The sequence below is a fragment of the Zophobas morio genome, unplaced genomic scaffold (genome assembly GCF_036711695.1).
Source record: "Zophobas morio isolate AGI-343-1 ecotype UQ-CSIRO unplaced genomic scaffold, CSIRO_AGI_Zmor_V1 ptg000023l, whole genome shotgun sequence".
Classification (NCBI taxonomy): domain Eukaryota; kingdom Metazoa; phylum Arthropoda; class Insecta; order Coleoptera; family Tenebrionidae; genus Zophobas; species Zophobas morio.
The window spans coordinates 7,476,828-7,502,937 of NW_026972128.1; the positions used below are offsets into that span (position 1 = coordinate 7,476,828).

At 34.3% G+C, this 26,110-nt stretch overlaps 4 protein-coding genes across 4 annotated transcripts in view; 1 reads left to right on the forward strand and 3 right to left on the reverse strand.

Annotated features, from left to right (window-relative positions):
• The window catches only part of LOC135134095 (nucleoside diphosphate kinase 7), a 116,369-nt gene extending 112,742 nt beyond the window's left edge, over positions 1–3,627 (reverse strand). The window contains exon 1 of the mRNA XM_064062699.1: positions 3,465–3,627. The gene's annotated coding sequence lies outside the window, so the exon portion shown is untranslated. The remainder of the gene's footprint in view (positions 1–3,464) is intronic.
• Positions 1–26,110, forward strand: part of LOC135134096 (alpha-(1,3)-fucosyltransferase C-like) — a 51,589-nt gene that overhangs the window by 18,791 nt on the left and 6,688 nt on the right. The gene's annotated exons all lie outside the window — the stretch shown is intronic.
• LOC135134084 (presequence protease, mitochondrial) lies at positions 17–3,338 on the reverse strand. Its single transcript, XM_064062683.1, has 3 exons — positions 3,254–3,338; positions 849–3,200; positions 17–796 (listed from the first exon to the last, which is right to left on the reverse strand). The coding sequence occupies exons 2-3, from the start codon at positions 3,185–3,187 to the stop codon at positions 61–63; spliced, it is 3,075 nt and encodes a 1,024-aa protein (XP_063918753.1). The 5' UTR covers positions 3,188–3,200; positions 3,254–3,338; the 3' UTR covers positions 17–60.
• LOC135134094 (PTB domain-containing engulfment adapter protein 1) lies at positions 4,534–21,494 on the reverse strand. Its single transcript, XM_064062698.1, has 7 exons — positions 21,378–21,494; positions 7,240–7,652; positions 6,787–7,188; positions 6,564–6,737; positions 6,370–6,514; positions 6,202–6,319; positions 4,534–4,842 (listed from the first exon to the last, which is right to left on the reverse strand). The coding sequence occupies exons 2-7, from the start codon at positions 7,649–7,651 to the stop codon at positions 4,768–4,770; spliced, it is 1,326 nt and encodes a 441-aa protein (XP_063918768.1). The 5' UTR covers position 7,652; positions 21,378–21,494; the 3' UTR covers positions 4,534–4,767.

Consider the following 26,110-nt stretch of genomic DNA (forward strand, 5'->3'; position numbering starts at 1 on the left):
CAATAAAAGAAACCAATAGAACAAATCAAGTTTTATTAAATGAACGAAGTACAGGAAATTTCACTCGTTTTCCATAGTTGTCCACATTTCGCTAGGGCGACTAGTCGTATCAAATTTCTCATTCTTTGGCCCCAAAACCACTTTCCCGCTTAAGGCTGGATCGTTGTTCCCTAAATATTTCTCTGTAACGTCTTTCAGAGCGTTCTTATCGACCGACATTATCTCCGCTCTGTGTCTTTGTAAAATATCTGGGGTAAGTCTTCTTAAGAATTCATCACAGCCTTTAGCACAAGGAGGAATGGGTGCGTCCACCGCTTGGAACACCCCTAATTTCGATTCTAATAATTCTTGGGACGAAGTCTTGTCTACATTTTCTTTAAGCCACGCAAACGTGTTGTCGAAAACGTCGAGGGTCTGCAAACTTCTAGGATCTCGGTAGCTGTAGAAGACCAAGACACCGTCACTCGTTAGCCTGGCGCCTCCACCATAAGCACCTTGCTTTTCCCGAAGTTCCGGATGCAGATATTTCGCAGACAAAAGTCGCGCTAAAACCCTCAACCTAGCAAAATCTTTCTTATTATAAGGAGCGGTTAAAACCGCTTTGCTGCAGTAGTTGACAGGGACGTTTAAAACGTGGTGTTGACAATTAACCGCGTTGAAAGAAGACCAAACTTTGCCCTCGACGTAGCTGCGATCATGCGTAGCCTGTTTAGAAGTCTCTGGGATCCCCGTGGTAAATTGTGCAAACGTCTTCATTATTTTTGACTGGTTTTCCTGGGAGATGTTAAAAGCGCACCTACAACGATTGAAATTATTCACACAGAATAAAAAAAGTTGCTTGAACAGACCTAAGGTTGTTCTTCGTGAAGATGATTTTTGCTATGTTTTGGATTTCCTCCAGGACCGCTTTGTAGCGGGAAGTACCGATTAAGCGCTTCATGTAAGAGATGTGTTGGAGTCCACCTAAAAGCTCTTTTTGATATGCGCTACCAGAAACCAAAGCTGAAGCTGCTTTCATTGCATAGATGTGACCCGCATCTGCTACACCATGGGTCAAATTCGCCATGTATAGTTCAGTCAATCTTTGGAACCTTTCAACGTCCAGGGATTCCCTGATGTTGAAAAGCTCACGCCACAACTCCCACATCGACTCCACGTTTTTTTCAAGACAATGACTTGAAATAAAAACGGACGGTTCGTAATTGTGCAGTTGGAATAAACTTTCGCCGATGTGAGGCTCCAGAGATAAACCAGCTGTCTTCCGATTCATCAAACTGTCAAATTCGCGGAAATTCAAATTGTCGGTTCCTAATTTGTTGATTACGTAGCAAAACAAAGGCAGCAGCATTTGCTGCTCTGGAGAAAGCTCGACAGTGCCTAGTAAACCCTTGAAGTAAACGATTCCATTGGAGCTGACTTTATTTATCTGTACAGGAACAGAGTTAATGGTCACTCGTTCCCGGGAAATTTTCTCGACTTCGTTACTTATATCTTCCATCAACAAAGTAGGTAAAATGTCTGTGTTTTGTTGTTCAGTTTGCACTTTTTGTAATTCCAAGCACTTTTTGAAAACAATCTGCTTATCGTCGTCTTTCAAGTCTTGAGTCTTTTTTTTGATCAACTCGTCTTCTAACGCATTCTGCTTTTTTTCGAAATCCTTGTCGGGCGACATCGTCAAAATCAAACGATGGGTGTTATCTTTGAAGTACCGTTTGACTATATTTTGAAGATAATTACTATCTTGCTTCATTTCTTTCTTCAATTTATCTATTAGTTTATTTACTTGTAAGGCAGCCAGAATGTCCCCGTTGTGATTCCACGTAGGGACCAACCCAAGCACTACGTTAAGTCCAAAATTGGCGCTTTCGTGCTTAATAGAAATCTCGTAGCGGTGTAAAATCGACTCAATGTGTTTTTCGTCAAAACCATGACTAACAACATTGTCCAAAGTACTATCAAATATTCCCACTACCTTATCAAAATCTTCTTTTTTCACCCCTTGCAGCCCTATCGTGAAAATGCTGTCTCTAGTTTGCATATCATAGCCAGTAGAGGGTGTAAAACCACCAGAAAAGTTTGGCTCAACCATTGACTTATAGAAAGGTGAATTTGGACCCTTTATTAACAACTCGGACACAAACTGCATCAAAAAAGTGTCGTAGATATCCGTAATGTCCGACAGAAGTAACGAAACAACAACTGAATTTTGTTTTTCTATAGGTTCTCTCATAGCCTCAAAGCGACCCTCTATATGTTCACGTTTAGGTGCACTCCAACGATTTTGCTTGGGGACGACTGTATGCGCAGGCTCGCGATATTCATGTGGTGACAAATACACCCTATTGAGATATTCCAAACTAGGCGAAAGCGGAAAATTACCATACGAAAAAAATTTAGCATTACTTGGGTGATAACACTCCGCGTGAAACTTCTTCAAATCCTCCCAAGTCAAATTCGGAATTTCCAAAGGGTCACCCCCCGAAATAACCCCATACGTGTGATCCGGCAATATCAAATTTTGCAATTTCTGCCCCAACAAATTTTCGTTTTCCGAAAACGCCCCTTTCATTTCATTGTAAACCACACCTTTGATTATCAGCGGGGTGGCGGCGTCCGCTGGATTGACATTCTCCAAGCGCCAGCCCTCTTGCATGAAATCCAATTCCTTCAATAATGGGCGAAACGTCGCATCGAGGTAAATTTTCTGCAAATTGCGAAAATCGCTCAAATTTTGCGTGCTGAACGGGTACACCGTGTAGTCGGATCCAGTCATGGCGTTCATGAAAGTAGCCAATGAGCGATTTAACATTTTGAAGAACGGATCTCGAACAGGGTACTTCTTTGACCCGCACAAAACCGTGTGTTCGAGAATGTGAGGCAAGCCGGTGCTGTTTTTCGGTGTGGTGCGAAACTGAATGGCGAAAACATTGTTGGAGTCGTTTCGGTACAAGTGCAAGTATTCAGCTTTTGTGTTTTCATGCACTAGGTGAATAGCTGTGAGGCGAAACTCGGACACTTCTTGCACCCCTTTTATCTCGAAGCCGTGCAGTTTGTAGCCAACTTTAAACACGTTCAAGTCGTTTGATTCAGTTAATACTTTTCTTCGTGCGGCGTGCGATGATTGTCTGAGAATTTGGTTCAGAGTCGTGATGGACTTTAGATGCGCTCCCAAATTTTTGTACCACATTTTCTTTTAGTGACTATTCATCAATAAAATTTCAAATTGGGATTTAGAGTGGAAAAGCACACTTACCGGCTTTTTTACAGTGAACAAAATTTCAACACACCTCACGAGACATAATAGACATAACCTCTGAATTGTTTGACATAACCTTAAAAAACAAAAGCAACATTGCGCAACTTTGCGGCTAATAAAATGTAATGAAATTGCATTTCTGTAAGGTTTTCTCTTTAAAAATAAAGTGGATTTTTTAAGGAACAGAATGTAAGGAAAAACGAATTACCTTTACTTGTTTGACCTTGAGGGGGAGTCGGCGACACTACTAAGCACAGTTTTCGAACAACACAATAACATACCTAAATTTATATTAAAAAATAGTCCGGTGTTGATCGCGTTTAACATTTACAAAATGTATAAAAATATTTTCCAAAATTAACACAAACACAATTTGAAAAATCAAGCTTGCCAACAGTTTGTAGTAAACATTAAAATTTCCTACATCGCACACTCTTTTTTGTTGATTTTACTTAAATACCAACCGAATAAACACAAATTTTTAAAATTCTTTCGAAATTATTTGATTGTGTTAACCGAGATGGTTGTTACCGTTTCTTTTCTTGTATATAACGCAATAAAAGAAGAAGTTTAAATTTTCCCAAACACAATTTATTTTTATTGGAATGCAAATAACTGGTTATTCTTCTGGGGCGGAATAATTAGCGATCTCGAGATAAGTTGTTAAAAATAAAATGTGTTCTGGTGATGACTCCTACAAGGAATAAATTATTTTATGTCAAAGTTATACGAAATGCACCAAACTTGTTGTGACACTGTCACCGTATCTATATTGTCTGTACAGTTGTAACACTCAACCAAAACACCTCGTTTATCGACTGTTGGTCTTACATCGCATTTTGCACATTTACTGTCGTTATCTGGCCCTTCATCATACATGCTGTCGCCGTCAGTTGTGTTGAGACAAAATGTGTATATATCCTTACAAAAGTGTCACTGATTATATGTTATGAAACAGCCTAGGTACCACATACCTTGATAAGCTCAATATTTATTTCTCGACCCTCGTCTGGGACACGATCTTCTCTCATATCAGCGTTAAGAGCTTCATCACCAAATGGATACGCGGCGCTTTTAGGTGGCTCATACTCACCCTAAACGTGTACAAAAGTTTAGACACATAATTTAGTGTGAAAATTTATTACCAGGTTTAAATCAAGAAGATTATAACATAATAATAACAAAAAAAGTAGATGAGACATTTTCACTAGAATTTTACAAACATCACAATTTTGATTGTCTTGACAAATTTAAATAATCAAAAACAAAAACAATAATTATCCAATTACCAATAATACTTGTATTCAAAATATAATAATATTATAAATTTTATAACAAAATATAGTGTTACTTTAAACAGATATACATCTTCATAATACTTGGAACAACAAATACAGCCTAATTATAATACAAAATAAAATATTCGATTTTTGATCTAGAGATTCATCACGATGAAGATGACTTGCCAATATGACAAATAATTTCTATTTATAATAATTTACACAGTAAAGCTAATTTCTCAAGGGGTCTAAGCTCTCCAGGGAAAAATCGTCGTTTCCAAAGCTGATGCCACGACTGAAACCGGTCTGTAACACAAAAACGGATTTTAAAATGTGGAAGTTCTGTCAGTTAAAACCAACAGTACCAACTTCAGAAAAGGATTAACCTGTGGTACAGTTGATACCCCCATAACCATTACATCCACAAAAAGATTTCTAACTGGCAGCTAAATTTTTTCCTCTAATAAATTTATGAGTTAGTGCTCATTCACAATGGGCATAAAGCATAAAGCATAAGGATGTCATAAGCATTAATGCATAAGAATTTATGTGTAGTGCTCTATGCTTCTATTCGTTCACAATGAGCACAATGCTTAGGACATGCTTATGCTTTATGCCCATTGTGAATGAGCACTTATGCTCATTGTGAACGAATACAACCATAGAGCACTAAACATAAATTCTTATGCATTAATGCTTATGACATTCTTATGCTTTATGCCCATTGTGTGACAAATATTTCACTGGTATTTATTATTAAGAGGGTTGCTGAAAATATTTCATGGCACAACTGTTAAAATATTGGTTTAAGACTGATTTAAGTAAGAAAACACCACTATACTGTTTTACCGTTGTAAAATTTGTTTGGCAAATAGTCACAAAAGATAATCTGCGTAATGAAATGTCAATGGATAGATGATACAACCACATTCAAAGGAATCAGTATTATCTCAAGATAAGGTCCTTCCTTCATTTCACAGTAACCGTAATCTGTGACCATTTCTTAAAATAGGCAACCCATTTTACAGCAACTGAAAAATTCGTAGAACGTGAGGGGCTTATTACTTAAGACACAATTTTACAACAAAAAGAAAACAAGTTCTACAGACTGTATAACACAAGTTTGCTCTTCAAATCAGCATGACAAAAATTCGACTGTTTTCATAGGAAATTAAAAGAAAAATAATTTTGAAACACTTTATTTCAATGGGGAAAATCTTAATATCAAATTATTATTTATGATAATTCAGCCTCAAGGCCGGAAAATAATAGCAAATTAGGAATAATTATTTTCGCTAGTTTATTAGTATGATAAAATAAAATGAACAATAATAATATTACCAATGAAATATTTAAGTACCTTGACCTAATTTGATAAAAAATACTATCAACTTTAAACTTTTTATCAAAAAAACCGTGCCAGCTTGGCAACCTATTTAAAGTTGTTTAATGGCATACCTAATTGTTAAAGTGACAACCAATCAAAACGTTAGTTAGGCGTGCTTATGTAAAACTTGTCAAAAATTTGCTTCAGACATAATGGTCACCCAGTATTTGTCGTCAGTTGTTTTTTTTTATATTAGACAAAAAAATTACGCATTTTATTATTTTGCTCTGAAGGCCTCTCCTATAGAGCGAATAATTCCCATTCAAGTTCTAATTTACCTTCATTTCCAGAATCCTTTTATCTAATAATCCAATGGCATTTTCAATATCCTGTGACGTGGCGGCTGAACTAAAATCCCCCATTTCGAAAGGATCAAAAGTTTTATCATTGTTTCCGCTACAAAAACAAAAATGAAATAATCATATAGTCATTTACTCAAAACGTACTTATTGGTTGACGACACTGTCGATATTGTCGTCTGGGGACCAAATGGGCCCGCTCCAAACAAGTCCTGTCCCATCGTCTTAGTAGCATTAGTTTCATTATTATTATTAACATTAGTTCTTCTGGCCGCTTTTGGAGGTGGCGCAACTGCAAAAGGATCGTTAAAAAATAAAACTTTGCGTTTAATAAATCGTACTTAAAGGAGGATTTGTTGCATTTCCATTGATATTAGTAAAAGCATTTGTGTGATTATTTTCAAATGAACGTGGATTGAAATCATTATCTTGGTCAAATTCGTTCAAAAGCAGTCCTTCCAGTTTTGTTCCTACAGAGGGCGTGTTTTCGAAAGCACGAGGGGGAATAGGTGGTGCTAAAATTGTAACTTTCAAAACACAATTTGCATTTGTTGCAATCGTTACCGTTTCCATTTGTATTGTCTGAACTAAAATCTAACAGTTTTTTCGTGGTTCCATTCACTGGTTCCAAACTGTCACTGGAACTAACACTAGTTGAAAGGGGAACTTCCAAGATGTTTTTAATTTCGTGTTTTTTCAAGTACTGATCCAGCTCTGGTCGGATGTTACTAAAGTGCGAAATGTCCAAAAGTCGTTGTTTATAAATATTATTTTCCTGTTCCAATCGTTTAATTTTTTGCTGAGTTATCATGGCTCTCCTTTGCGACTCTAGATCTTTTCCTGAAGTCTCTAAGAATCTTTTGTATGCTAATTCAAATGCTTGCCCTATCGTTAAAGTGATTTCTTCAGCGAGTTTGTCCGATATGAAAACAAAACACTCGTGTTTTTCTTCTGCTTCATTGTCCACTGCAACAAGAAGGAATTATTTCTGGGGAGAAAAACCGGTAAATCTAGTACCTTGGTTTGGTTGTTTGGCAATAAAAGAGAAGAACTTCTTTTCTCCTTTATCGTCTGCGCAGTAGGATATCCTGTGTAACGGAAACTGGTGTAAGATAACATGGGTTCTAGGTTCCTGAATGGCCACTCCGTCTATACTGATGGTCAGTTCGACTTTTCTAGTTTTGGCACCGGTTTCGCTTTTTCGCAATTGTTGGGTAAATCTCAGTTTTCTTATTCCCTCCTTCACTACTTCTATACCTTTTGGTTGATCTACAACTGTGTTACCTAGGAATTTGACAAGATACGCTATATGTCCTTTTTGGAGTGCTTCAGGTGGGTGAATCCATTTGCGTTCTCCGCTGGTACCGTTCGAATTTTTACTGTTCAGTTTGCCTTGTGTGTTCTGGGCCCACTTCAAGAGGGTCGACATTCTGTAACAAAAAACAAGAGTAATTTCTATATCATACAACAACAGTGAGAAAACATCTTAAATTCTCAATTCTGGAAACAATAGACTTTGAACAATTTATTATAGAATACTTTTCACTTTTATTCATGCACAAATTATGCAAACGTCGAGGTTAAAGAACTCATCACGATTCTACGTATTGTAACACATCAATGACTGAAAACCTTTGTCTACGTTGTCCGGAATGTAACAAATTTTTTCGCAACCGATTTTTCTGACGTGAGTGTTGGCTAAATGAAAGACACCAATAAACATTTCTGGTCTCTGCTATATTTAAAACTTCCGAAGTGCTGTCAATTGTACGGTTTCCATTCGGCTAAATGCAGACATCCTGTTGTAAATTGATACGATGAATATTTATCTCTAACGATGATATCACATGAATTATACCCTTATAGAAATTTTAATTAACGTCCGATTTGGAGTTAATTTTCCGGGTTACGCGATGTCTACCACCGGGCGCCGTTAATTAATATTCTCTAACTGTTTATAATTAAATTTGCAGACGAATAAGAAAGTGCGAAACCAAGACGCGAAGAAGATTACGGCAATGACCCATTTTAGAGCAAGCTGCAAGTTTAAGCAGCAATTAACAATAATGGTTGTTCTAAAACGTTATGCAACGCTTGCAACCATTACCATAGGTGGAGGTGTTTTCAAGGATCACCTCCGAAATATAACGAGATGGCCAATTGTGCTGACATTTTTTGCTGCCACGTGATTTTATTTGTTCGATTCGTGTAAATAAACACGAATAAATTACCATGAAATTATTTTGATTCAGAGAATAGCGTGACGCTTGGCTTTATGCAACAAACACTAGTGTCATTAAAACTTGTAAAACAGTTTATTTCACTGCACATCATCCTTGGGGAAAATTTGTACGGGCCTTTCACTTTTGTGGAGGGAATTTTTGAAATTTGTGTCTTAAACAAGAATAAAAAACATCACTTATTTTGGCGATGATGCGAATAATGAACACAGGTCACAATAAATCAAATTTTTTCTTGGATGTGTGTAGATGTTTTTCTGTAAATATTCATTAGTGCAATTTAAACGAGTTTTTAAGAAACTTATCAGAAGCGTTGCGTTTAACCACAAAATGCTACTGTCTAGATAAAACCGACCATGTAAATCTTTTCCAATGAAAAACACCAACGACGTAAAATCCTTTCCACAAGCAGAAACCAATCTATGGCAAATTTGCAGTAATATAAACTCTGGTTGAATTATTTTTTAACGAACCAGTTGAAATTTCCGTATAACGATTTCATGCCAAAACATAAAATCGACGTCGTATTTTTTCATTTTATTGATGTAAAAAGGCGGATTTTTATTGTTTATTTTATCCATAAGACTGAGTACCGGAAAATGAGACTAATCAGATTTAGCTGTGAGAATAATTGTATAGGTGGTACCATTGCACAATCACACCACGTCATTCTGGTCAGTCCCTTGTTAGTGTCAAAAATTAATAGCAAAATCGGGAAGACCAGTTCTTTTGTCATTTCTAATAAAAACGTTTTTTCGACAAATCCTAAATACATAACATCAACATTGACAAAAAGTAATTAGTTAAAGGCTACGTTGACATTGATTTGTGTCAAATTGAGGTCAGTAGTACCACCCGAAGCTTGACAGACAACGCCAGCTCTAATTCATTCATTGTTTTCGATCGCGTGGTTAATACCTGTAATAATTTTCAGCAAAGTATAATAAATAACTGATTATCATGATAAACATGTTTCAATTTTGTATGACCTAAAAGTCGAAGATGTGCAACTTTATACAAGACTGTACTTTCGCGTAATCCTAGGTATGTACCAATAAGTTTGCACAAATACACATAATAAATAACACTTCTTGTCAATAGTCATTTGACATTTGGAAATGTAATTGTTCAAACTGAAACAATCTTTTGATTCTATCATCACGAAAACACACATAACCTGTTGGAAACTTCGATTAAAAACAATAACTGAAATTAAAAAAATTCTGAAATTTCAGATGTACATACCTACTTCAAAATTATTGTAGCGATAGCAAGAAAAATGCGTCTAACCATTCTCTCCAAAAAATTGGTGACGTCATCTTAAGTAGGTACACCTCACTTGAAGTTTAGAGCGCAACATGCATTGTGATTTAATAATATACTACCGATTTTTTTTACTCATCTGGGTGTTCTAATAAAAAAGATGATATAATTCGTTATAACAGGTACTCTTTGAGGTTTGAACTTCACCAAAAAGCTTTTATTTTTTGGAATTACTGTTTCCATTAAGAAATGGGAAGGGTTACATTATGCATATCAAAATTAATATATGTACTATATACTCGAAAAAAAAAACTCTTGTAGGCCGTGCAATTTATTTCTAAAATAATGATGTTGGCAACATCAACGCGTTGTTTTCATTGTAGCAGTTGCGGTCAAAGAACTGTCAAATAAAGGATCAAATAGCTGCAATGCCAACATCATTGTTTTAAAAATAAAATGCACCGCCTATCAGAAGAGTTTTTTTGTGGTACCTATACCTACTCAGTCAAACGATGATGACGTCATTTCAAAAAATTGTTTAGATTTCAATGGTTTTTATAACATTTTTGTAATTTTTGATTTTTTTTATATTCCATAAAAACTAACATCCCGATTAAAGATGTTAAATTAGAGAAATACCGTAGAAATGCAAAGTTGACGTAGAATAAATTAATTATCATGCTTGGAATTCATGAAATGTTACCTTATAAAAGAACATTACTTTAGTAAAGGTTATTTGGAATCTTATTGCAATATTATGCGATGTTGTTAATTATATTACTAACTACTATAAAAACTACCCACTCCATTTCATATAATTTTTATATACAGGGTGATTCACTAAGCGTGCGGTTCTCGATATTTCATTAATTATTAGAAACAGAAGAAAAAGTCAAACATTAAAGTTGAATGGTTCTTTGAGGCCTATACTTTAAAATTACTTTTAAAGTAAATGACACCCTATATATTTTTACATATTTAGAGTGACCTAGTTTTTTATGCTTTACAACCACAGTTTACTTTTGAAATTCCGATGCGACGTTGCCACGTTATTCGAATTTTCTTTAATGTTTTGACAATGAAAGGGTTCACAAAAAAATTGCAATAGGATTATTTTTACAGTCTGTCTGACAATATTTTGTAGAAGGATAAATAAAGGCAAGCGTCTTGTTGTGGTATCAACTAAATAAAATGTTAGTATACCTTCAGTGTTTATAAAAATCTAAAACTTCACAATTGTCAAATATGTATCCATATTTCAGTTTTTTTCAAATGAAAAAGCCTGTATTTAGTTACTGTATCTTACTCTGTTTTTTGTCCTCCTTCTTCTACTACGTCAATTTAAATTATCAATTTAAATATACAAAATACTGTCGGATGTCGTATTTATTAAATATTCCTATGATTTTTTGTAAATCCTTTCACTACTAAAAAAAATCTAGAAAATTGTACAGCTTGACGAGCAGTCAATCAAAATATATAGGTTGTTTCATAAAAATAATAATAATAATAAAAAAATAACTATAGTCCTCAAGGAACCGTACAACTTTGGTTTTTGACTTTTTCTTCTGTTTCTAATAATTAATGAGATACCGACAAACGCGCACTTGTGACTCATCCCATATATAGGGTGTCTCAGTTGACTTGTTTCTCTTTAATATGTCAAGATATTCAAAAGAAAGAAGTATATAACTTAAAACACTTAATTAAAACAAAGAAATGTATAAAGTGAATATAACATCTTAATCATATCACCTTTGTTACTTTATGGAAAGGACATCAACGTTTTCTTTTTTCTTAAATGGAATATTTTTTATTTTTTCAGTGGCGGTCTGTAAATCCGTAAATTAAAAAACTATAAATGACGGCAGTTCTATAAATAAATTTATAATTTTTTAAGAAATACTCATAAAATCTGTGCTTATTTTTGATGATATCAACTTTTAATTTTAATTCAAATGGAGCAGAGTACATTTTTTAATGCAGATTTTTTTTAACCGATAATTTAACACCTTTGTGTAGTATTATATGTTACGTGATATTATGTTACAGGTGTTAATTAAAAATCAAAAGTATTGTATTTAACCCACCTAAAAACATATTTTATACATTCTAGTCGAAAGGAAAAAGTTGATTATTATTTCCGTAAAAATCAAAAGCGATATAATGCTACTTGAACATTCATTTTGCAGATTTGTCTGTGTTAATTATTATCCGTTCTAAATTTCAAACTTCCACATTTCCAAGTGACTGAGATATTGCAGGTAAACCCAGAGTATTCGAGGGGCGATTTTTTTGTTTTATATGTAGATATAAATAGTTTTTTCCGTTATTATGACTAATTTGGTTTACAAGTGACATTGAAAAACCCAATTTGTGACTAATTAATCTTACTTTTAAATATTTATATTAACTACAAACAAGAAGTAACTTTTTACTTAATTCGGTACATCAAACAGCTTATAAATTTATAGTTCGCACACAAAACGATTTCATGCGGCAGTTTCCTAAATGAGTTTTTTTAGTGCCAATTAACACAATCTATAAAACATGTGATGTAATGTGTTCTCGAAGCAATATATTTCAGCAAACAAGAAATAATTTAACAAATATTAGGCAATTACAAAATTCAAATAACCAAATTATGCATTATATTGTTTCCCAATTCGCAATTCTTATTAATACACTTGAAGTTGCCTTTACTAGTGTTTTCTAACGACAAAATATCACATCCCATTACTAAATTAGCAGTTACTCAACACCACTAGAAATTGCTGTTTTTACAAGTGTTTGACAAGACTCTTGTATTAACATACACAAAGACTAAGTTCCGGCTAAAATATGAAACCGGTTAAATAAATATCTCGAAAAGTGTTTGTCCTAGCTAATTGCGATTGTACATGGGTTTTGGAGAATTATAAAAATTATGTATTCAAATTCTACAATTTTTCAAATATGCGGCATCATTAATTTCAAGACACAAGGCTAACTTCATTTTTTTGCATGGCAGTGAAGTAAAAACGTGAAGAGTTTTTGTGGCTTTAATTCGTCTTAAATACCAATCACATCTTATTGTCTTATTTTCTTTTTAACATTTTTTGTGCAAACCACTGCCGAAGTGATGGTTACTGTCTGGAACCACTTCCTGACAGGCAGCTATTATCTGGACAGTTTTTGTGTGGAGTCGGTAATTCTCGTTATTTTTTTCAAGCAATCAGTTAAATAATCGGTGTTTGAAACATAATGGGCCCTACTCTGTAATCAGTCAGTTTTAAACAGCCTATAATGTTAAGGTATTTTTAAATAGTAGTTATAATTAAATTCAAATAAAATAGCTTCTAAGTATACAGTTTCAAATTTGAACAATTAATGGACGGAATGGACAAGCGTTGCCATTATAGTCAGTTCCCAGTACACACGACGTGTGTGATTGTGTCCGTATACCGTATGTCGTGAACTTAATTTATACTGACAATCATAGGTTATCTTTTTTTTTTGAGATCAGATGATGGATCAAGGTCTACTTCCGTTAAATTATGTGGAGCACAATTGGGTTTAATTCCTTAAGCTAAACAGATATAGTAGTGCAATGGATTTTTCAATGGGAAGTAGTCTGCCTTAAAAGAAAATATAAAAACGCATAATTGTAACTTTCCCACAACTGTGTAAATGATTCATAAATTTTTAAAAGGCATTGATAATTATACTCTTGCAATTTGAAATAGTTAATATGTCCGTCGACATCAATTAGTTGTGGGAATTTTTTAATAACTCATCTTAAATTAATTTAGACTAATTAGGACAAAATAAATAACACGTTAACGTCATTCCATTAAGGCTGAACTTGAGTCAGTACATGTCCCTGTCGTAATACATCTTGAGATTTTTTTATACACAAAATGAGGAACGTTTAGCTTTGTCCAACTTCATTGATCTGAAATGAGTTTCAAATATTTATACTTAGCGTTGTGAAGCAAAACTAGAAAACAATGGCAAGCCAACCAACGTAGAAAATCAAATGCAATAATGAAATAACTTGAGCTCTCGTACCATGAAATAAAACCAGTCAACTGAAAAACATGACATAAGAAGGTAGGCTGGTCACAAAAAGACTGCGATAATTTAATTTTAATTATAATTAACTCATAAAAGTGTTTATAGATAAGGAACCCGTCATTTCTTTCTTGCTTTCCAAAAAAAATATTTTTATGAGTTTCATTACTAGATAATGTTTTAACGAAAGTGGGTATTACGATATGCTTTCTAATAGTTTCACTTATTTTCAGCGGTAAGAAGGTGAGATACTATTAAATGACGATCTAGTCTTATAAAAAGAAAATGAACTTTTATCAAACAATAAAAAAATTGGATGGTACGACCTCGTCTGGATATCGAAGGCCAGACCAATTTTTCGTAGCATCCTGAGTAAAAGCAAGCAAAACTTGGTCAAATTATCGTCGAGAGGCAACAATTAGGAATGCCATTACTACAATTACTGCCAACAGGTTTTCTTCAATGGTACTTGAAGAGTTCACGTCGGGCCATTAATCGAGGAAATGTCTTTCGGTTTCAATTTATTTTTTTGATATTGCGGTTCCTGTGAATCGTAATAATTATGCGTTGATTTTTATCAGCTGGTTCAAGCTTCGACGAAAGCAATCATTACGCATAAAAAATCAAATATTGGGTGGTAATACGTCAAGGGGGCGTTACGTAATTTAAACGGATGTGTACTGCTATATTTCGACGTATGTACAGTGACTAGACATGGAACGGTCATCACTTCCAACGGTTCTTTGTCAACTGATTGACTTGATTAGCAAGCCATAGCAGAGGCATGAAGTACAAATTTGTTTGAAGATGAAAATTGTTTAATCGTAGTTTGATCATGTGAAATGTGAAACAATGGAGTTATGCTAACGGAAACGCAAAACAATGGCATGAAATAGTACTCAAGTCGAAATAATTTTAGCAGAAATAATCCTATATCAATTAAGATATTTCATGCAGTATCCGGCTCAAGCCAAGCGATTAAACGCGGAGGTACGGATTTTACAGAGCCTTGAAAAATCAATGCTTGTAAATTTTGCATAATTTATCATTATTTGCTTCGCTTCGCATGTGGGTACCCACTACTAATAATAATAGCCCGATTTTTTCACTTTACTAAAAATTGCTCGCAACGCCTACATTATGTAAAGTTCCTGTGAAGTGAACAAAAACAGCAATTGTGACGTCAACGTCATCTGCAGTGGCATTGGAACGAATAAATTTGTATAATTTTACAAGGTAAATGACCGTTTTGTATAATGGCTACCTGAATGCGGCGATCATACTTATTGAAAATACGGACAAAATCTCTTGTCCTGAATCTAAAATGAGGAACAACGGTCAGCAAACCACAAAAATTACACGAGGAAAACAGTTTCAAACGCGCTAACCATGAAACGCAACCATCAGTTTAGTGGGACAAAAGAAAGGAAAAGGCAATAGAGAAAAAGATTTATCATAATAACACATCAGGAGCGACCAATAAAAATCTTCTTTGGCACAGTTTTTCGCCGCAGCGCTTTCTCTAGTTTTTCTTCAATTTTCATGAACTTTACGATTAAATAGCAAGATTTTTATCTGACATTATTCACACCTACAGTAAAGGTGATTGTAAACTTCTACGGTAAAACGTGCCGGCTGTTATTAAGGTCGCGTCATCCATTGTGTTGGATTAGTTACGAACCAGCCCTGTGTTTTCTCTAATTTTACGTTTACTGAAGATCATTGCAATTTTTCTGCTATGAATAATTTATGTGGGCGAGTATGTAAATGATGTGCCTTACTGTAATGACACGACTTTTAAAAAAACTGACATTGAAAATAATTACCAAGTTCACTTTTTCAAATTCTATTAAACATTATAAGCGTTTACATACAATTAATCATCGATTCCTCTATACCAGTTATTGACGCAAAGAATGTTAACTGTTTGCATATAATCGAGTAACATGCCTATAGATAGCCAGCGATAGTTACTCAGTGATAAATGAAAGTTTAACTTCCTTAATGCAACTGTGCTGTTCTATTTCTTATAGTGTGACTCAAAGGGTCGTATCTCTTTCATAATGTGGACCCGTCCATTATGAAATTAGATTAGCAGTATTGTTAATCGATTCCTTCCTCAGAACTACGTCGTTTCTTCCAAATGGTCACACTGTGAACGTTGCATAAACACTTTTTGCATTTGCCACCGGTAAATGCACGTCGTTGATGCTAACACTATTGTCATTACGAAATGACTCGTTATTCAAGAGTTTTTAAAACTGTGGGAAAAATAACTTTTACGACCATTCTTGCATTAATTATTAATTGTTGGACAAACGTTCCGGGAGAAATTTCAAAACTATAAAAAACACAAACGCTTCCTTCATTATTAGATGAATAGACTTGTTTAACATCATTTTTTGATTAGAAACCTTTGTATAATTTGACCTTAAGGTTGCTTATGTAGCTATTTGAAAGCATTTACGCCCACGAGGCCAGTCACTTGGTCAAATCAGCTGTTATTTAAATAAGTAGCAAACCTGATAATTTTGACAGACTAGAACATGACCGTGAAAAGGTACGTTTCCGTCTACGTTACACAATATGGTGATCCGCGTTTCAATAAAAATTATCAGCAATTACTAGCAGTTGTTAAAATAATAACTACTTATTGTCATGCCGTTTAAAATCTTCATAGTCAATTAATCTGAAATTACAGCTTTTTATTTAAAGGATAATCACTGCGAAGTTGTGGTTAAAAAATATAAAATGCAAAAAGCGCACGTTTTTAGGAAGAGAAATTTTAACCGCGAATATTGTGCAAACGACGTCATACAAACAACCAATTAACTCAATTGTGTAAGTTCGGCTTTAGGTTTAATTACGAGGAGGAACACACAATTTAAAACGAATAAAATGGACTAGGTTGGTTTATTTTTCTCGGACGCTCAGAAAATCTAAATACTGACTTACCCAGTACTGAAAACTTACTGCAGATACAAAACTTATTATGGTAGACATAACGGTTTAATCCTCAATAATAAAACGAGGCGTGAAAACTACTTGAATACACAGGAACAAAGGTTTCTACGCTTTACGAGTGAAGAAAATTGCACTAAAGACAATTATTAAAGCTTGAGTTATTTAACGTAACTACGTTAATGTCAGTTCATGTACATGCAGCCCCGAATTCAATTTTTATTTTCAATTTCTAATATCAAGGTAATAATTCATAGGTTCCCAGTTCCTGTTGCTTATATACATTTGTTGTTAGTTATTCAAGAGAGCGTGATGAAAACAAAAAATGCGATGTCAGTGCTTACATAAGCGTAATAAATAATTTATAGTAAATTCTAAATAAGAAATATATAAAATAAAGAACAGGTGAAATTTGGCAACTGTTTGGTGGACAGTAGTTTGGATGTGTGTAGGGATTTTAGCTGCATTATTGTTTTCCATTTGTATTAATTATATTGTGGAGCAATGACAAACAATATTAAGGAAATGATTATAATAAATTTTAAAACGTAATTTCTGCGTCACTTCTACAGTAGATATACTTTGGACAATTATATATTCCCAATTAAATCGTTTGCTAAACATGTGGGCACACTATTATATAATAAATTATCATTTATCTCACTTACTATTACATCAGAACAAAGCTAATAAAACCCTAGTTTGCACAGAAAGATATAGTAAATATTTCCGTGCTATTTATTTGTAACACTTTTTAGATCAGTTTAGAACATGATCGCGTCACTTGAATACCATACTACAGATACATGGAAAATAATTGTATGTTTAGTCTCCATGAACACTATGTGTAATCATTCATTATATAAGTGTTAACCTCATATGTTGTTCTTTTATTAGCATTATTAGAGAGTTTTTCCACTATCTACATTAACTGTATAGCTATATTCCTTTATAACTATACTACACATAAAAAAATTAAGGGAGAGGTAGTCGTATTATAGACTAATCAGATACTCAAAGCCCATAGGAAGACAGTTTCCACCGACAAATTGGCACGGAATCCAATTGACCAGTAATAAGTCAGGTACGAGTCTGCTTGGTTACAAACTGATCCGGCATGACCGCACGGGACGTGTTTCCATGCGAGAGCAAACTGTCGGGTATAAACTGTGGCCATATAAAAGGATAACGCAGAAAATAAATTCCGTTTAGACATATACTATCTGGTACATGCCATAGCATCTCTTGTGCTTATCTATTGAGAAGTCACATAATCGATTACATAAAGACTGCGCACGGTTCATTTGCTACTAAATGTCTTCACAATGAACTTGGTTTCCGTTTAAAAATGCTGCACCTTGAAATACCGGACGATTTTTAAAAGGACACAGGTACATATAATTTTTTACATTTAAATATATATCAATTACTTAGCAACATTTTGCGATGACGTCGTTACATTTTTTGGTGGAAATAATAATAACAAGAAATAGAGTAAGGTCGAATTGAAAACTGTTTTGCAACAATGGCTGTAATAATCAACTATAACATTAACGACGGTCAACTGATATAGCAACAGAGTTCCCAACATTGTTGAAGGAATTTTCATGCTGTACACTTTCTTATGTAACCTATTGTGCATTCTATATTGCTGTACTGCGAAAGCAATCACTGAAACCGAAAAACTGAAATAAGGTAGACAATTTAAAAATCAAAGTTGTCTTCATTTCAGACGAAACTTGAGATCTAGAAACAGTTTCATTATGTCTGTATTTGGGTTTCCTTTTTTTAGATTCTTCATTGTGTAATTTGTTACTTTGTCATAGTTTAGTCAATACGTTTAGAACGTATTTTACTAACTCTAAAAATTTAATATTTGTTGATCACCCTAATAGACTCTAAATTGGAAGAATTTAAAGAAACCATAAATTTGAAACGAATGAATTCATTACTGCCCTATATTGGTGAACAATACCCTTCAAATATCTTTACCTACTTTTATCGGCATTATAAACTCCGACCACCGCCTGTGGTTAGCGGTTTCGTAACTTTGGAGGTCAATTTCTTCGAAATCATAGATAATTAGTTAAATCTAATTATGCACATATACCGGGTGCCTGGAAAATGGCGCATTGACTCTCCGCTACGCTCTTCACAATCAACTGGTGAGTCTGGGAAAAATAGTAAAAAAAAAATTCCTTCTCCCATTTTCGTGGAGTTAAAACGATTTTAAAATTGGTTCCTTTGCGACGTTTAACAACTAAACAACACATTCATTATCACTATAATTTATAATAAAACTTTTTGTTAATATTTCTCTCGCCCATGACCATGTTTAATTACCATTTCAGTTAGAATGTATAAAGATATGGTTGTGTTGTTTTTGTAATCATTTGATAAAATTATTATTGTCATTTGCCAAAATCAGCCTTATATTAGCAGGTACTAGCCCCGCCCACCCACCCTCTCTTTCCTTAAAGAGTATCTCATTAGCCAAAATCAGTTTTATCTTAGCAAGTACCAATGACTAACTTTTACAAAAAATGATCAAAATTTGGAAACAGTACGAGCTTACTTATATGCACAAGGCAGGACTCCCGAAACCCCCGTTCATAACGTATTGAAGAGTTACTCCGCCATTTTCCAGACATCCGGTATAAAAAAAAGTGATCACTTAGATAAAAATTTAGATATATTAAACCAGAAATTCTGAAATTAAGGAAAAAAAGTATTACGATGTCAAACCTTGTCCATAGCGACAGGTATAAGCAGTCTAGAAGAAAATGACACCTCTTGTTTCAGCGAGTTTCTATTCAATTTTATTAATTCAAGTATTGTTGACACATCGTTTACACTTTTTTTTGTAATCCTGAATCCTGATTTCCCTTCCTTATTCACGCAGTTAGACATGTTAAAACGTTACTTAATGGAACATAATGTTCGAAAAGATAATGTAGAACGAGTTGAAATTACTATCTGCATACCTTACTTACGAATCATTAAGGTATGCTTTGTTTAGCTTTCATTTAAAGAATGCCTCCAACCTGTATACAATTATTATTTTTTATTAAGTTCAGGTAATTTTTACATGACTACAACTTTTCATACAATCCATTTGTCCAATAAACATGTATTTCTTTACATGACGTCATCGATATTTTGGTAGGAATAAATTTATTAATTGTTAGTAATAAAAAATTTTGTTATTTCGGAGAAATTAAATGATAAACAAAATAAATCAATCCTCACGCCCATTTTTTGACGTGTCTCACGTAAACATATCTAGAAAATAAAAACACATGGCAAGTTCATTCTGTACAAGTTCATTTTGTAATCTCTGAAATAAATTACAAAATTTAGAGGTCGGTTGGTTCGTTCTGAGATCATCTGCCTAATATACGTACATTTTAACAGACGGACTGGCAGACTGGTAGACAGGCAGACAGACAGAAGTTGAACAGGCGGAGAGGGGCGAAAATAGGAAACTTGCATTTTCGTTTTCTATGAGCTATGAATCGTCTAAAATACTTCCCTTCACAATCGTCCAGAAAGTAAAAACAGGCTGCCACACATTTTATGTGGTATTTTTAAGAATGACTCCATCGTTACATATTCATTAAGGCCATCACATAGAAAACAGAAAAAATCAACATTAATTACGCTTGAATTAACCATAAGTCTACATGCTCTAATAGCATCGAAATACTTTCTTCTGGCATTGGCAGATTTAGTTTTATTCAGTTCTGTTTTTTTGTGATTTTTAATCTTGAAGCAGCTATTATTATATCTCGGAAAAACCAATCATGCAGGTATAGTTCAGTTGCGTAATATTTAGCCGTTTATAAAAATTTCCTTGCCTAAAGACAATCTCGTCGCCTCTTCTCGTGCAAAACCTCTTTTATATTTGAATCGTCATTGAACGATCAAGGCTACCGTCCTGAACTGTAATAACTTTTGTCTCGATTTAGACACGATTCTGGAATGTGTGTGCTTACCGTACCAGAGCACAACTGGTACGACACTTTTTGGTCCTGGAGTTGGCCAAAACAAATCCAAAACGTGACGAATTTTTCTAAATACGTCAAGTGAAAGTAGTGCAAATTATATGAACTGTTTATGTTTTGCTACGCTACATTGTAACTTTAGAATCCCATAAACGAGTTATGGTTATGGAAATGACAGCTCGCTTTGAATTCGAATTAGATTTTTCTCTATGTAGTACACAGTCGGCGCTTGCTGTAGGCTGCGTGAAAGTGGCTTAATTTGAAGAAAAAATTTACTCACGCAAAAAACTAATTTTGTGATTTTCTTGCGGCTTGTAGGTCACAGAAACGATGTAAAATTCTGTGCGAAGTAACTTCGAGCGAATACTAAGAAACCTTTCTATTCTTAACAAAGCATCAAACGTGACTGAAAACTCGGCTGGAAAGTCAAAACAGACACCTTAAAGAGTCTTGCAAGGTTTTCACCTTTGCGCATTTTTTTTTAAATTGGTTAAACGAAACGAAACAAGGAACAATAAATCCGCATAAAAGAACATTCACCCGCACCAATCTCTAGCCATCAATTTAATAAATCGTAACTGTAATATTATTAGCACTGACTGTCTATTAATAGGAATAAGTCTATTGTACTTACTTGTTGAGTTTATTACTTGATTGTACACTAAGAACTAAACTTAACTGAACAATGTAGTATACAGCTTCTCTGCCATGGTTCACGCGCAACTAAAAAACACCCACCTCGAAAACAGGTTGTTAAAGGTGCTGCCGCGGTGACGGTATAAACATGAATTTATGAAGCGAACAGGGACGGCGGCAAATAGGGGGCGATGGGATCTAGGGGACTCCCCACTTTTCTATTTTTTTTCGAATCACACTTTTTCGAAAAATTAAGTCGTCTGTCTATCGAAACATGAAAAATGGGATATTAATCCATATATGTATATATATTTTAATGTTTAAAATTCTGGATTGATTACTGTGAAATTTTAGGAGTGTTTTAAGATTATCATATAGGTGATAAAACATATACCAAATTTGTCTTAAAGTTTAATAACAAATTATTAAATAAATGTTTATAAAGAATATTACACCGGGGCAGGTCCAGACTATGCACGGATTTTCATTAACGTTTCATATCTAGTGGGTCATGCATTTTGTTTGAAGTTGGTATCACTGACTAATGAATGAGACTCTTCCAGTGAAATCATGGGGATGGAAAATAGTGAACTGAGCTTGACTTTAAAGTTAAAAAATACTTTCTTAACATCAACATTTAATAATGCTGGTTTCCAAATAATTGTACTGAAAGATTAAGCTCAGCCAATAAATTTACTGTCCCTTATTTTTAAATTTCAACCTATTTATGACTCTTATAGCAAAAATGAGGTTCAAAAAATATGCAAAAAAAATAAATTGGGTATGTTTAAGACTTCAGATTTATGGTGATATTATTAATTAAATTGGAAGAAGCAAGTTTTCAAATCTCACTAACTCTAAAAATTTTAATTATTTGCTTTCTTTATTCATGCTTTGGATATATTGTACCTACGAGCATTACCAATAAATTGTATCTATGATCTAAAACAGAGTAATAAAGCATCAAATTAGTAAAGGTTAAATATTTATTAACAGCGAAGTTTATCGGACCATTCAATAAAAGAAATCTAACTATGGCAATGCAGTTTCTACATTTGTCACAATGAATGATTGAATTCATAAACTTCATTTTTAAAGTCGTTTTTAAACTAAAAAAAAACTGCCACCCCTTATCCAGAAAGATCGTAAATGGAATATACTAGCATTTCAAATAAAAATTAATGTATTCACAAAACCTCTTTGTTTTACCCGTGATCTCATACTATATATTCACGTTTTTGTATCCAAACACTTATAAATATCAATATCACGTACTTGTGTTGTCATTAATGAAAAGGCTTGCGATAATAATTGTAGGTCGATTTCCATAATATGTAATTTTGTAAAGGTTTCTGAATTCATTATTTTGTACCGCACCTCTAAGAGGATTTCTGAACACCGGTGTGGATTTATAAATAAACATCTACGGTTCTAGTCTTATAAGATTTAGGGTCGTTTTTTAAGTTTGGCGCGTTTGTTAATGTCTACGGTTGGTATCATTTTCAAAATTTTCCATATGATCCACTGTTCGCTAACTTTGATATTCAAAATCTTCCAAACAGAAAATCTTGAATGAAGTATAGATGTTCCAGACAGAATTATTTAATTTACTTACTTATTTATTACTTCCCGAGCGAAGGAAGTATTGTAATACAGTCCGTTAGTCGACTCTTCTTTTACGTTTTCTCGACGTTTCATGATCCCTATAGTACGAAGAAATAGGTCTCCCTTTTCCGTCTGTCTGTCTGGTAAAACGCTAACCAAAATTTGTCTAATGCGTTTTAAATTATATAAAATAACATAGTCTTACACATGGAAGTAGTTTATGACTCCGTATTGAGTTTTTCCCGAAACGTCCAGATTTTTGAAAAAACAAATTAAAATTTAAAACAACATTTTGCAATTTAATTTTGAATGTTCAAAACCAATTGCTTTGAAATATTGCAAATGTTTTAAAGTTAAGCATGATAAATTTTTGATCAAAATGTATTTGCTCATGCTGTTTAGGCTGATGAAGTCATCTTAAAATTTTGCCCAATAAATCCTATCTAAAATGTGCAAAATATGATCAGTCTATACTTGTAATTCATCATTGTATTCATATTTTTTAGATTTGCTTATACAGGGTGTCTCAAAAAAATTAATAAATCAGTTAATTTATTAACCAAATGTGAATTACAACATCGAAAATCAAAACAAAATGTAATGTGTTATTAATTTATTAACTTTGGATAAGAAATGAATTTATTTGGATAACAAAAAGCGCCTGTAAAATTAAAATAGGCGTTACAAAAAGAATACATTCGGTTTCATTTAACATACATTAATACAATACATAAGTTGTGCATACCTTTTGTTATTTAATAAACACTATCAGACCGAACATTTTGTCTGCTCGACGGTCGAAATGAAAAAAAAAGGACGTCGCACAATACGGCGTTTGACACAAGCCCTTCTTTTCCCCTTCTCTTCTTGCCAGTTCTGACAGTACCAACTTAACTTATAGCTCTTACATTCTACCCTAACATGGCCTAGTCTGATTTCACCATTGAAGGTCGCTTTACAAAATAATTAATACTCAACACTCCTCCTTAATTATTTTAGAGCGTAAATCTTCAAAAGTTTTGCGAGATAACGCTTTGGTAAGTATATCTGCCAGCTGATCAGAACTTCTAACATGTTGCAGTCTAACTGTCTTGTCTACGTGCTCTTTGATGAATTTTCTAGGAATTTCAATGTGTTTCTTGCCTTTAGTTATTTTTCCATCATACGAGTTCTTCAGCATGTGAATAGCGGATTGATTGTCGACACATAGCGTTGTTGGTTTGTCTGATGTAAAAATTTCCAGTTCTTTTCCAATCCTGCGAATCCAGCAGACGTCATCAATTGCTGAGACAGCGGCTCGATATTCAGCTTCTGCCGTAGATGTTGCGACCAGTCGTTGTTTCTGCGCGTACCAGACAATTGGTCCGCCTCTCATCACAAGGACTCCGCTAGTCGAGTGTCCGGTGAGTGCATCGCCACCATAGTCAGAATCGGTGTAGGCGATGAGCTCGGTATCTCCATTGAACCAGATTCCATAATTTACGGTTCCTTTCAAATACGCAAACACTCGTTTCACCATCTTCCAACTGCTTTCCATTGGATTGTTGTTGAATCTGCTGAGATAATTCACAACAAAGCTAATATCAGGACGTGATATTGTTGCGAGATACAGGAGGCTTCCGATCACTTCACGATATGGTTTGTCTTTCGACAGTGGTTTATCATTTTCGTAATTCTTCTCATCAGTCAACATTCCTCGTTCCATTGGCGTATAGGCTGAATTTACAGTGTCGAATTTAAAACGTTCCAGTATACTCTCGGTGTACTTCGGTTGACTTACAAAGATTCCATTTTGATTCGCTTTGATCTCCATTCCCAGATATGATATTTTGTCTTTCAAGCTGTCATCAAATGTGATTTCAAACTTCTTGCTCATCTTACTCAACACTTTCAACATTTCTTGTACATCTTTTCCGACAACAAGTCCATCATCTACAAATAAAGCAATGATGATACTCTTGTTTTGATTATAGTATATGCAGGGATCATCGTCCGTACTTTCGAAGTTTAAAGTTTGCAAAAACGTCGAAAATTTATCATTCCAGTTTTTCGGAGCTTGCTTCAGACCATACAGACTTTTATTCAGTTTGCAAACTCGTCCTGTCTTATCGTTGAATCCTTCGGGTTGATACATGTAGATTTCTCCTCTCAAATCACCATGCAAAAATGCTGTCTTAACATCAAATGTTATAAGTTTCATACGATTTGAGGCTGCGAGACTCAAGATTAGTCGAATTGACACATGTCGTGCAACTGGACTGAACGTTTCGGAATAGTCAATTCCCTTTTCCTGTTCAAAACCTCTCACTACCAGTCTAGCTTTCAGTCGTCCATCTTGCTTTTCACGTAACACCCAGCGACAGGTCAAGGGTGTGATGTGACTTGGCATTTTCACTAAATCCCATGTTTTCATTTGCATAAGCGATTCAAATTCTTCCGTTATGGCCTGCACCCACTTTTCGTCCTTCAACGCTTCTGTGATAGGAATGTCTTGAACTTCCCCAATCATGGCAGTATCCATATTCCTTTCGTCATTCTCTGTAATGTAATCATCTAGTCTGGCTGGCCTTTTCAAGTTCCTTCGATTACGCAGATTTGAGCGTGTACTTTCTTGTTGAATAAGCACACCAGATGAATCAGAATCATCTGATATATCTACATACTCTGACGATTGACTTGCGGTTTCGGAGGATGAAGTATCATGATTTCTTTCCAAGTCTTTTTCTTCATTTTCATCAGTCATTTGAAATTCGATGGAACTCCTTTGATTTTCAGGGTTCTCATCAAATACAACATTTTCAGAGCTGACTATATCGTCCTCCTCCTTCAAATAAATTCTGTAACTTGGTGAGTCCAAATCATACCCCACAAGAATTCCTTTCCGAGATTTCTTCTCAGTTTTACCTCGCTTGTGATCTTGAATGTATACATAACATTCGCAACCAAAACATTTCAGACTCTGTAATTTTACTTGTCGTCCAAACCATAAGTCAGCAGGACTCATTCCTTTCACTGAGCTAGTTCCGGTTTGATTAATCGTAAATACCGAATAGTTTATTGCTTCAGCCCATAGATTTTCGTCAAGATCTTTGGCATGAATGACTGACCTTGCAGCTTCAACTACTG

Coding starts and splice junctions, on each gene's coding strand:
- LOC135134084 (XM_064062683.1), bottom strand. CDS start 3,187: ATGTGGTACAAAAATTTGGGAGCGCATCTAAAGTCCATCACGACTCTG. Junction 797..848: donor TTCACGAAGAACAACCTTAG/GTCTGTTCAAGC, acceptor CAATCGTTGTAG/GTGCGCTTTTAACATCTCCC.
- LOC135134094 (XM_064062698.1), bottom strand. CDS start 7,651: ATGTCGACCCTCTTGAAGTGGGCCCAGAACACACAAGGCAAACTGAAC. Junction 6,738..6,786: donor AGACAATACAAATGGAAACG/GTAACGATTGCA, acceptor TTACAATTTTAG/CACCACCTATTCCCCCTCGT. Junction 6,320..6,369: donor ACAGTGTCGTCAACCAATAA/GTACGTTTTGAG, acceptor TTGTTTTTGTAG/CGGAAACAATGATAAAACTT.